Source organism: Ruditapes philippinarum, unplaced genomic scaffold, assembly GCF_026571515.1.
Source record: "Ruditapes philippinarum isolate M1 unplaced genomic scaffold, ASM2657151v2 ctg5098_1_1_1_1, whole genome shotgun sequence".
Classification (NCBI taxonomy): Eukaryota; Metazoa; Mollusca; class Bivalvia; order Venerida; family Veneridae; genus Ruditapes; species Ruditapes philippinarum.
In genome coordinates, this window is record NW_026860788.1 from 47,392 (window position 1) to 61,417 (window position 14,026).

A 14,026-nucleotide genomic window follows, 5' to 3' on the forward strand; every position below is an offset into this window, starting at 1 on the left:
AAAAAAAAATGTATCTTCAAATTGAAATAAAAATCTGCAGATTTCATGTCTTTGACAATTAGATAAGTGGCGGTCTCTGGAGAAATTTATCTGCAAATAGTTTCATAATATCTAATTTAACATTAACAAACTAAAGTTTGAAACCCCCATAGTTCTGCGGAGAATAGCGAAATTATATTCTGTATACAATGCCAATGCATAGTGTAATATCTAAAAGAACATTTTATCAGCGTTCGTATTTTATTGTCAATTATTGTACGTAAAAGGATATCTCATAAACAGTGTTTATGTAACGCTTATCTCCCTTGACTAACGATGTAAGTGGGGGCCAATATTGCCGTTCGAAACATTACCGATAATTACCTTGTAAACCATTATTGCTTTTTTGTGGAATTTATATAGTGCCGATCATTTACCGACCCTCATAAATTGGTGTATAATTCAACACTAATTGGGAAAAGTACTGTAAGCCTTTTTGATTGGTATCCCGATTGTGTAATTATACGTTATTATTTTCCGAGTAACAAGAAATTAAGAGTTTGTTATTTCTGCCTTAGATGGTTATCGTACGTAACCCGATACAATTATTGGTAAAAATGGTTATATTGTCGATGCTAGATAAAGTTTCTTCTTGTTAAAGTTGAATTCGTACCAAACCATTTATATGTACTGTGAAATTCATTACACTATGTCTCAAGGCAGCAGTAAAAGTGGTGTAGTAATTCCAATTTTTATTTTTTCTATAGTACTGACATTTTTTATCATTGTTAAAGATTTACTTTGTTTAACAGGTACTTGGTTGTATTCTTCTTAATAGACTTATTCAAAAGATTTAGAAGTTAGTTATCATAGCTAGTAGTATAGTGTTGTCAAATTGCATGTGATACATTTCAGTTATTTTTTCTTTTGATAGTAACTGGACCGTTAACAGGTTTTCCTTGAGAAAAAGACACAATCCTGCATTTTCACTTTAAGATTTAATTTACATTAAGTTTTTTCTTCTCCTGTTGCAAAAATACCATGTTTTCTCCTCAAGTTTATGAAAAGGGTCAAATTGCATGCAGTACATAAATTAGGGACCTACTTGTGACAAAAATACCATGTTTTCTCCCCAAGTTTATGAAATGGGTCAAATTGCATGCAGTACATGTACAGGACCCACTTTAAAACCTGTGACAAAATCCCTTAGTATATTATGAACCTAATTCTGACAACAAGCCCAAAGTAGATTGGCTGGAAAATCTCTTGTAAATCCTTAACTTGTTCTGGATGGAAATTTCAAAAAATGCATAGAAATGGAAATTGTCTGTACTGTTACAATGTTAAGCAGTCTGGGCAGTTCTCAATTTCAAAACCTCATAACTAGAATTGAGACAGATAAATTTTAGCAGTCCTATTAAAAAAAAAAGTGCCCACTCAGGGGATAATAACACATTTTGTCAGCCCACCTGAAAATTATTATATATCATTTTATGGCCTGCTGACATAATAATATGTTAAAAAGGAACATCTTGTATGTAAAGTATAAAATATTCAGTTAAAATCTTCAGTATTTTCTGGCAAAATGAATAAAAACAATATTGTCCGGTTTGGCCTTGACCTGTTTACCTGCTCAATTTCTGAATTGGACTTGTCGAGCTTCCAGTTTTAGAACTGTCCATTATCTTTTTTTGGGGAGATCAGGATGAAAAGTGAAAAGTTAGTCATTTAACAGAAAATGAGCCAGGTCACAATACTGGTGACAAAGGTTAAGAGTTTTTGTTGAATAGTAGATGAATGTTACTTTTTGCCCCAATAAATGTCTAGGTGTTTAGTCATTGCTTAAAATCTGGCATGTAAGGACTGTTGCATATAAAATATTTGTGTGAAATTTGTATGTAATTTATGATTGTGTGCATGATTACACAAAATCTTTGCTGCAGATGTTACATAAATATAATGAACATTTCTATGTTATGCATGATTGGGCATACAGAATGTTTCGTTTGGATTAATGTTTGATACAAATGTCTTCTACCTAAATAATGCACCAACTCTCATTATCTCAGAGCAACCAAGAGTAAGTCGAAAAGACATTGCCATCTTTTGACAAAGATTTATTAAATTTTATATTTCAAGTGCTAGCTGTAGTGATGATTAATCTATATAACCAATACAGAGCTTTGAGAGCTTACGTCTAATTTTGTTCGAAAATCTTATCGGCTCTTTGCTGCAACCAAATATCTTTAATTGCTGTCTGCTGCAAAGATAGACCTGTAATTGCTGTCGACTGCAACAATAGGCTCGTAATTGCTGTCTGCTGCAACGATAGACATGTAATTGTTGTCTGTTGCAATGATTATAAGACATGTAATTGCTCTCTGCTGCAACGATAGAACTGTAATTGCCGTCTGCTGCAAAGAAAGACATGTAATTGCCCTCTGCTGCAACGATAGACCAGTAATTGTTGTCTGCTGTAACGATAGACCTGTTATTGCTGTCTGCTGCAACAACAGACCTGTAATTGTCGTCTGCTGCAACGAAAGACCTGTAATTGCCCTCTGCTGAAATGATAGACCTGTAATTGCTGTCTGCTTCAACAATAGACCTGTAATTGCTGTCTGCTGCAACAATAGACCTGTAATTGCTGTCTGCTGCATCGAAAGACCTGCTATTGCTGTCTGCTGCAATAATGGACCTGTAATTGCCATCTGCTGCAAGGACAGACCTGTAAATGTCCTCTGCTGCAATGATAGACCTGTGATTTCTGTCTGCTGTAACGATAGACTTGTAATTGCCCTCTGCTGCAATGATAGACCTGAAATTGCCATCTGCTGCAACGAAAGACATGTAATTGCCCTCTGCTGCAACGATAGACCTGTAATTGTTGTCTGCTGCAGTGATAGACCTGTTATTGCTGTTTGCTGCAACAACAGATCTGTAATTGTCGTCTGCTGCAACGAAAGACCTGTAATTGCCCTCTGCTGAAATGATAGACCTGAAATTGCTGTCTGCTGCAACAATAGACCTGTAATTGCTATCTGCTGCAACTATAGACCTGTAATTGCTGTCGGCTGCACTGAAAGACCTGTAATTGCTGTCTGCTGCAATAAGTGACCTGTAATTGCCATCTGCTGCAAGGACAGACCTGTTATTGCTGCAATGATAGACCTGTAATTGTTGTCACTGCAAACAGTAGACCTGTTTTTGCCGTCTGCTGCTTAAATAGACCTGTAACTGCTGTCTGCTGCAATGATTGACCTGTAATTGCCATCATTCTGCTGCATGGATAGACCTGTAATTGTCAGCTCTGCATCAAAAGGCCTGTAATTGCCATCAGCTGCAATGATAGACCTGAAATTGACATACAGTCCGACCCCGGTTATTCGACAACCCTTTATTCGAATACCCGGCATTATCCGAAGTAGATCGGCGGTCCCGTTTTTATCTCTATATAAATCAATATAAATACGAGCGTATTATTCGTATTGCATTATCCGAATACCTCCTATTTTTCGAAGTAAAATTTCAGTCCCGATTTAAAAATTTACTATTATTCGAAGCCAGCCTAATTATTATTCGAAGCCAGACTAATTGGCGCAGATCCACTCGCTGACCGGCCGACTTGTGAAAAATATTAACAGTCATGCGTGTATTTAGACAATCATGATAATAACTCTTTGTGTGTTCTTTAATCAACTTTAATTACCAAAAAGGAAAAGCAATGCACCGTGTCCGATTTTGTTACTGTTATTGCGTGAAGATGACAGCAATAATTTTCATACATACCTTATATGTAAATTTGTCAAAACATCCAAAACATTTTTTTCATTAATTGTAACACTACATGAGAGCCTTTATCCTAATCCAAAATACCAGAGTTTAGCTGTAAATACCGTAGTGACAACACGGCCATTATCAAGGCTTTGCGCGAAACGAAACGATACATAATGTAGAATAAAATGCAAGTATTTATGTCTTCAATGTCAATACAATAATTTTTACGCATCTTTTCTTTAATATTTATTTTTCTCAATTGATTACAGGAAGTAAGTGTGTTGTAAAAGGTAGTTTTGCTATGATTGGTCAAAGTGGAGTAGTTTTCGTCTATCACAATATTCCGATTTCGATTATTCGAACCCATCGATTATTCGAAGTAAATATTCAGTCCCAGGCACTTCGAATAAACGGGGTTGGACTGTATCTGCAATAAAAGACTTGTAATTGCCATCTCTGCAAAAATAGACCTGTAATTGCCATCTGCTGCTGCAATGATAGACCTGTAATTGTTGTATTATGTGATTCAGCCTGGTCCGATTCTTTCCAGGTTACCGAACCCACATGTTTTCTAAAATATATGATTAATATATATAAAGGATTGAGCACTGAAACCTTGTAAATTTACAAACTCTGTAGCATTGCCACATGTTGATTTTTAGAACTTAGAGTTGGAACTTTTAACTTGGGATGCTTATTTTTAATTGTTTCTACTTTAAAGTGTTATAAACATTAATGTGTTCTAGCATATTTAAATAAAAGTGTTATTTTAAGTTTTTAAGCTTTAAAGCTGCATTAAATAAAAATGTAAAACAATTTTGCCATCAGCCAAAAAAAACCAAGCATTCTACAGTTTCATTAACCTTTTTAACAGTATTGTTGTAAATCTCATCTAATATTGTTCATAAATTACGATTTTAAATGGAAAACCCCACAGTAACACTACAGTCTGTGTACGAATGTACCATGCAAATGAAGACTATAATCAGCTGGTTATGCACTACGTCACTGTGTTATAGTTGCTATCCAGAATACAGCAAATATGAGATTTTCTTGTGGAAACACACTTTAACCTTTTTAGCTTCACGGTGCGTTAAGAAAAAGTAATCGTCTCATAAAAAAGATTAAATTTGTATAAAAACATCCATCACAATGCAGAAATATACCGTTAAATTTAAGGACTGCTACTTATAGCCATGTTTGTTGATTTAATATTTCGCCACAATAAGGTTGCAGATTTTTATGCTTATAAAACTCATTTTGGTTGTCTGGACACGAGTCAATATGAAACCCAATTTATTAATGAAAAATCATTATTTCTGTTGTTTTTTTTTAATTTACTAAATGCAGCTTTAAACATTTTGACAGCTTTAGTTTTATTTATTTGTTTTTCATTTTTGTTTCTGGCAATAATTAATTTTCTGTATGACAATATGTATTTTATATCGTCAAAGCTGAATTTATTGTCATATTAAATAGACTGCCCTATTTGTATATCAGATTAAATAATAAAGTAACATATCATTTCAAATGGGGCAGAACATCAGTAATATGCAAATAATATGGAAACATATAAACGTGAAATGGGTTTAAATTAAGATAATTTCTATGTTAAAGGAAGCATGTACCGTACATGGAATGTTTGTTACTTTTGATTGTCTGTATACAATGTATATGTAATGTGTTCCGCAGATGATCTGTATAATTTTGTTTTATTCAACAGGGCTTTTACTTTGTGTTGGACAGTGTAGGTTTATAGATATTGTAACTTACCCCCTGAGTTTCTGTGTTTGCTGTCTTATTTGTTACGTTTCTATCTAAATAATTTGAGCCGCGCCATGACAAAATCAACATAGTGCGTTTGCGACCAGCATGGATCCAGACCAGTCTGCGCATCCGCGCAGTCTGATCAGGATCCATGCTGTTCGCTTACAAACCCTATAGCAAGTAGAGAAACTGATAGCAAACAGCATGGATCCTGATCAGACTGCGCGGATGCGCAGGCTGGTCTGGATCCATGCTGGTCGCAAACGCATTATGTTGGTTTTGTCATGACGCTGCTCTTATGTTTGCTGTAACACAAGTAGATACATTATGTACTTCTCCGTATTGTTCAGCTTATTTGCATACTCAATCTGTCTCCACCGCTCTTTTGTTCGAAATAAATTGTATTCTTTAAGGTTCATTTGAATAAAATGCTCTTATTTACCGTAGATGTTGAAATATGCTAATGGACTTAGTTGAAGGTATTGGTAATAAATCTCTAAAATAGGTCAGTTGACTTCAACGCTGTTACGAACACTTTCCAATCAACTGTAATGGGTATTAATTCCCATATGTCAAGGGGAGTAACTCTTGGGGAAAACTGAGTAACTGCACTTTGCCAGAGAACACAAAATAGTGTTTATGTAAAAACTATGTAAAAACATGTAAATAATCAAATTTTGATTGCTTTAAATTGTATGTATAATTGACCCATTTAGCAACTGCATTTCTCTTTAAAGGATACAAATGTGTGCCGGGAATGAAGGTTTAGAAAAATGGTACAAATATTAACTTTAGAACTGCAGGTTCTTGCTGTGAAAAAAATGCATCGACTGACTGAAATGGTCTGAAATTCAAGTTGAAAAAAAAATCTTTTATAAAATTTATTGAGTGATTTACATGGACGCTAGCCTATAAATAAGCCTGTCACTTAAGAAAGACTTTCTGAATAAATTGCATGGATTGCTGTGCTTATTTTTTTCATGAAGAATATTCTTCTGATTAGTTTTAACTTTGATTCATTCTTGATGAAAAAAAAAATCCTACTTTTTTGTACTATATTTTTCATATCCTTGAAACCTATAAAATATTGTGAATTTTTTTTAGAAATATCTTATTTGAATTTATACTCTGCTTGTGCATTTCTTGCATTTAATAACATGTATTTTCAAATAGTTGAAATATGCTGGAATATAATATTTGCAGTGCGCAAATAGTTAAAAAAAGAAGGTGGGAATTTCTCTGGCCGAACATTGACTCGACATATCTTGCCCCTCACTGCTGTCACAAATGAGGAGGTTATTTATAGATAGACTGCTGGAAATTGGTGGCTCTGTACAGGCTTGTTTGTGCCTTATGAGAAGGCTATAATTAGATAGCTTGCAGAAGCTTGATGACTCTGTCTGTTAGGGACTCAAACTACTCTCAGTTCCTGAAAAGGCCTATGGACTATTATTAAACTTAGAACACACAAGGTGACTCTATCTTTATACAGCCTGTATGTTATTATCCCCCGCCGAAAAGGCGGCGGGGATGTAGTAATAGTCTCCATCCGTCCATCCGTCCGACCTTCCATCCTTCCGTCCGACATTTTTGTCCGGAGCATATCTCTAAATGTATTTGAGTTATCAACTTGAAACTTCATAGGTGGATAGACCTCATTGAGGAGGAGTGCAGTGCACAAGAATGATAACTTTACCCTGCATAATTTTTGAGTTATTGCCCTTTGTTATTTTTCAAAATTGATTTTTGTCCAGAGCATAACTCAAAAAGCCTATGAGATATCAACATGAAACTTCATAGGTGCATAGATCTCACTCAGGAGGTGTGCAGTGCACAAGAATGATAACTCTACCTTTCATAATTTTTGAGTTATTGCCCTTTGTTATTTTTCATACTTAATTTTTCACCTGAGTGGAGCATAAACTCAAAAAGTGTTTGAGATATCAACATGAAATGTCATAGGTGGATAGATCTTATTGAGGAGGAATGCTGTGCGCAAGAATGATAACTCTTCCCTATACAATTTTTGAGTTATTGCCCTTTTTTCTTTTTCATGCTATTTTGTCCTGAGCTTATCTCAAAAAGTATTTGAGGTATCAACTTGAAACTTCATAGCTGGATGGATCTCATTGAGGAGGAGTGCATTGCACAAGAATGATAACTCTACTCTGCATAATATTTTAGTTATTGCCCTTTGTTATTTTTTAAAATTAATTTTTGTCTAGAGCATAACTCAAAAAGCCTTTGAGATATCAACATGAAACTTCATAGGTGCATAGATCTCACTCAGGAGGTGTGTAGTGCACAAGAATGATAACTCTACCTTTCATAATTTTTGAGTTATTGCCCTTTGTTATTTTTCATACCTAATTTTTCACCCGAGTGGAGCATAACTCAAAAGGGTTTGAGATATCAACATGAAATGTCATAGGTGGATAGATATTATTGAGGAGGAATGCTGTGCACAAGAATGATAACTCTTCCCTATACAATTTTTGAGTTATTCCTCTTTGTTCTTTTTCATAATATTTTGTCCGGAGCTTATCTCAAAAAGTATTTGAGGTATCAACTTGAAACTTCATAGCTGGATGGATCTCATTGAGGAGGAGTGCAGTGCACAAGAACGATAACACTACCCCCCTGCATAATTGTTTAGTTATTGCCCTTTGTTATTTTTCAAAATTAATTTTTGTCCAGAGCATAACTCAAAAGGCCTTTGAGATATCATTATGAAACTTCATAGGTGCATAGATCTAACTCAGGAGGTGTGCAGTGCACAAGAATGATAACTCTACCTTTTATAATTTTTGAGTTATTGCCCTTTGTTATTTTTCATACTTAATTTTTCAATTCAATTTTTTTCTTAAAAGTATTTGAGGTATCAACTTGAAACTTCATAGGTGGATAGATTTTACTGAGGAGGGATGCAGCACACAAGAATGATAACCTACCCTGCATTATTTTTCAGTAATTGCCCTTTGTTATTTTCAGCCATCAGTATTCACATAGGTTTCAAATCTGTAATCACTATAGCCATCAGTTTTCATTACCAAAAGACCTCTTAAAATGGAGTTATTCTGCTCTACTACATATACATTTTTCGAATGAGCAAACACATTCGGCGGGGGATGGCCATGTTGACATGGCTCTTGTGTGATTTTAAGAAGGCTATCTATATAGGCTTTCTATAGAAAACCTGTTAAAGGTTTGGTGGTGTTTATATTCAGGGGCCTGCTTGTGCCTTAAACAAAGTATGGAGGAACAGCAGAAGTCTTCTTTCACCAGTCAAGCTTCAGGCATCCATCCAGTCCAAAAAGACAATAGCTACAGCCGACTAATTGTAGTGTGCAATAACTGGTTAACTCCTACCAAAATATATCTGGAGTTAACCAGTTACTTCACTAAGGCGATGATATGTGATAACAAAACCCTTTTTTAAGATCCAAAAGTCATAGGGGGGAAATTCTATGACACAAATTTAAGCTGTGCTTCAGCTAAGAATATTGAGGAAATGCAGTTGTATGTTGTGTATGTGATAAATGATCCAATGACATTGCAGCAAAATTTACCACTGATTTACCATTGGCATTCCTTGGAGATTACCATGAAATTTGTGCTGCTGATCTCGCTTTTAATCATGTTTATTTTATCCTTAAAGGACTTATACCTGACTTTATATGTAATTACAAATACAAGATACATCAGTTTTGTTCCCAAAAAAAATGGTCTGCATTTATAAATTTGTTAATCTGCAACAATGATAAAATACCTATGAGCAGAAGTTCCTGTTATGTAAGCTGTACCAGACAATTTACATTTCCCCTAAGTGTAAGCATAAGCTTTTGATTTCTAGTATGATGTATGACCTTTCAGGCAGTTTTTCCTAATTCCGACAATTCACCATTCCCAGGAGTGTACGAGAATTAGCTTTATTTTAGAAGCATTGAAATTGTAGGATTTACGTATGTGAAGTTTGGGGCAATAGTTTGACTTTAATATGGCTGTATGATAGAAACCAGAGATGGTATTTGAGATTGGAATGGCTTAACTGTTCCTGTTATATAAAATAATCTATATTTATTTTGTTGTTTCACCGATCACTTCACTTTACGGAATGCCGTGTCACATTTGTCCAGGGGATATTGCCAAGTGTTTTGTGTCACCGTCACATTTGATGTAATATTCTTATGCAGCTAAAATGATTATGCTGTTCGACAATTAATGAAATAGGTCATGGAAAAACAGAATTTGGACAAAAGTAAAATGTCACTAATTTTATTATATGAAGTCGCAACTGTCTGTGTTCTTTCCCAAAAAATATCAATATTAGAAAAGAATGTTTTTAATGCTCAGTACACATAGTCTGTCAAAGTTTCTGTTCTAATTTGATATAAATATCATTGAATATTATTTGTTTTCATTGTCCAAAATATTTTTAATGAAGTTAATAAAAATGCCACTGTAAAAGTCTTTAAAAAATGTTTTTTTGCTCTAACCCTGCACTTAAATGACATTTTAAATAAACTGCCATGAAGCTTACCCTCAGGTAAGTGGCCTACCAGGATGTTTTCAGTTTTTTAATGATATTTGTATTGACTTTTTTGTGTTAAGAAATTTCTTACATGATAGTACAAGTAACATCAGATCAGAAAGTACACATTATTGTCTAGGCACTTTTAAGTCTACTAAATGTTCCGTAATTGTTGGCAAAATTCATGTGGGACCTTAATTTTCACTGTGGTGAAGAAGAGAGAAATTGCATGCTGGAGAATAAAAAATGCAAATTACAGAAATTACCAAATTTGAACAACTGGTATTACTTTAATGTAAAATTTGAAAATTGTTAAAAAAAAACAACACAAATTGTTATTGCATTTGAGTTAGAAAATAAGTTTTTTCTCTTTTTTGCTTCTTTAAAAACGGAAACAAGACATAATTTTTCCTATTTTTCTTCCTGAAAAACAGAAACAATTTAAAGATAAAATTTTCATATTCTGGTAAAACTTAACAATTCTGTGTTAAAAAAGTACAACACCTGAGCAAAAACAGTTTTTTATCTCTGTTTTTTACACATTTTAGTGATATTAGCAGTCGGTCCTCCATGTATATATTTATATATAAACCAGTGCTTTCCTGATAACTTATTAATAAGCTAGTAATTATCAATTTATCTGCAAATAACCGACTACTAATCCAACATGTATAATTTCTGAATCAATGGTGCAACGCAAATGACCATTAGACTCAATGTCAAGGTCAATTGTCTTGGAGGAATTTGACTAGTCAGCGGAATCGAACCAGCGACCTCTTGGTTACAATTCTGATGCTCTCTTCATTGAGCTGAGCGGGTGGACCATAAATCAGAAATTAAATGACACAAATACATAAGCTTTGGCTTCAATATACTTAATAACTTAAAATGGAATAATTTTTCATAAAGACCCCCGCATTATAACATTCAATAATTTTCTTATCCGATGTCTGCATTTGTCAAATTTCCCATAAGAGCTATGACAATTGAATAAAAGCCATTTTTCTTCATAACTATAACTAAAGACAAAATTGTGTTTCTGATGTGTGCAATCCATTAAAACTTTCTCAATTTATTTTCCCAATTTCTCTCTCTTTTTTTCCTTTGTTGTTTGAATTTTTTTGTCAAATTGATGAATTTTGTGCTTTTTTCATTTAAAAATGCTATCATTTTTACTTTAAAGTAATAGATAGTATTTTATTATAGTATTTTATTGTTGTTTATGTTTTTTTAAATGAATTTAAATGCTGATAAATGATACAAAGAGCAATTTTATTCATAACTCTTTATAATTTTGTTTGTTCAGCTTTTGAAAGAGTATCTGGAAATTGTCTGATTTCTATTTTAGACATAAAACTTATCGTCAACATAACTAAAGTAAAGTCTTAGAAAGCTATTGGTGATTTTTGTGATAATTGATCCATTATTTTTATTCCCTAATGTAGGGGGGGGGGGAGAGGGTATAGATTTTCGCTTGTCTGTCCTTAACCTGTATTAGGTCCAGTTTTTCAAAAAACAACCAGAGCTATATCATTCAAACTTGGTATATTTGTTCATTATCAACAAGTGATTCCTAATTTCAAGGGCAGAAAATCCAAGAATTGTATTTTGCATAGTTATGCCCCTTTTTGCATTAGATGCTCTGGTTAACATTTTTGTTCAGATTAATTACTCAAAAACTATCAAAGATGTTCATTGAAAACTTGGAATACTTGTTCACAATTTCTAAGGGACAGATAACCCTGATAAACATTTTTTGCTCAATTATCTCCCTTTTTTGTATTTAGAAAAATTATATTTGTAATTTTGTCCATAAAACATCATAAATATTCACTTAAAACAGAAATTAATGCTTGCATACTATCAATGGCAGGTAATAAACATTTTTTTCTTCAGAATTTTCCCTCATTTTCTATAACTGAGAAAAGTGGAGCACACTACATTTGTACTTCCATGACTGCTCTTGTTATATTCATACATACCTTAAAATGATGGAAATATATTAGTTCAGAATAATTAAATGACCAGAATATTTTACACAAATTCAGCAGGATATGGGTTAATAAGTGAAATCTAGTGTTTAAAGGGTAGTTAATTTAGATTTGGTGAAACCAGTATCATCCTATTACGTCTAACATTATTCCTGTTGTCCTTGAAGCCTAATCCCATGGTCTCCCTAATGGTGTCCTAAAATAGATTTCCTTATCTATAAATATAAGAGAACAAATTAATCTTTATAAAAAATATATTTAGATATCTAATTCCAATGAATATAGTTTGGGATAAATAACAAAATGCGATCTGTATACTCAATAGCATAAAACGTATTTTATAACTAGGAGAATTTATTTTTCCTTTGTAGGGTTTTTTCCGAGGGTTGAAAATAAGTGAATATGGGGCTTAGGTTTGTGAAAAATTTTCGGAAAAATTTTATTTAATCAGAAATTTTATCAATGTAAATTTTACAGGATGGTGAAAAATTCAGCTTTCCTTTAAACAAATGTTTGCCATTCAACTTTTTGGAAATTTTTCACTTCCTACTTTATATAATTTCATTTGCAAGAGCTTTAGGGTGGGGAATATATAACTAATAATTATTCCCCGTAATTTTAATGTAGAACAATTTTACTGTCAGGTTTGTTCAAATCAGTATTTCGATGCGTCTTCACAATTTTACATTCCTTCATTCACACTTCACGTTTCTAATGGCACCTTAATGTAGTAAGATTTCCATGAGTTTCGAAGGCAAAGAGAAATTATAATGTAAATATGGAAAAAGTTCTACAGTCTTTGCCCAGGCTAACCTGCATATGTTGTCCAACCAGGCTCACAAGGCATTGGCAGCCAATTTTCCCATAAAACTTTAAACTTTGAATGGACTGTTCCAAATTTAAAGCTTGCCAAATCCATTACACAAATTCTGGAGATAATAAATTAGATAAAGTTAAAAGATCAAACAGTAATATAACAGTAATGTGTTTTTTTAAAATAAGATTTAGTTGAACATAAAAATAGAGAAATGAGGCTTTTAAAGAAAAGGCTTGGAATAGATGAATTTAATATACGTACAAAATAATCCCACAAAGATTCACCATAACAAATCACAAAAAGTAAAGAATCAATTTCTGAAAAATTAAAAATTAATACTTTAGTATAATAGTTAAAATAAAGCAAAACATAAGTCTATATTTAGTAATAAACAACATTTTAAAAACATTTATTTAGTCAAGTGATTCTCTTGTCAGATAAAAGATTAGGTATGTTTTTGAATATTATTTTTTTTTTCCAAACATTTTTTTAACCTAAGGTACCATTAATTACCATTAATAGTTTATTGTTGTCAGGAGATGTTTTAAGAAAAAGGAAAAAAAAAAAAAGATTTAATGATAAGGATAAAAAACAAAAAATAATTAAGTTACTGGTTAATTGTCTAGCTTTTTTTTTTCCAGAGGACACATCAGTTAAATATATTAAATTGATTAAAAAATCAAATGTCAACACTGGTTTGAATTGCAGTGAAAAACCTAAAATTGCTCAAAATAGCTTTCCCTAGGAGATTGTAACATTGTCTTTACAAAACATAATTATTACCAGAAATAGATATATTTGTTGTGTCTTACAGGAACCATCATTGTTTGCTGTTGCTAAGTTACTGGAGACTGGTTTAGTGAACTTGTCGAGAGTGAAATTTTATGGCGACCAGTCACAGCACATCTATTAGAAGGTAAGTGGTAGAATTAATATATATAGGTTGACAGGGATGTGAAAAACCAATCACCGGAAAAGACAAAAGTATATATATACATGTGTATATACACACACACACACTTAAAAAAGGCAGTTCAAGGTTTCCAGTTACTTTCAGTTTTCCGGCCATTTACAGCAGCAATTATTATATATATATATATACACATGTATATATATAAAAAGTTCCTCCCATCCATTTTAATTAATTTTTGGTGCACTTACTAA

General features: G+C 32.9%; 1 protein-coding gene across 3 annotated transcripts in view; it reads left to right on the forward strand.

Moving 5' to 3' along the window:
* The window catches only part of LOC132713407 (protein MON2 homolog), a gene marked incomplete at its 3' end in the record, with an annotated part of 50,181 nt that extends 36,405 nt beyond the window's left edge, over positions 1–13,776 (forward strand). For all 3 annotated transcript variants that reach the window (XM_060695994.1, XM_060695993.1, XM_060695996.1), the window contains 1 exon segment: positions 13,677–13,776. In XM_060695994.1, the coding sequence (XP_060551977.1) occupies positions 13,677–13,775 (99 nt within the window).
* Between the last annotated feature and the right edge of the window lie 250 nt (positions 13,777–14,026).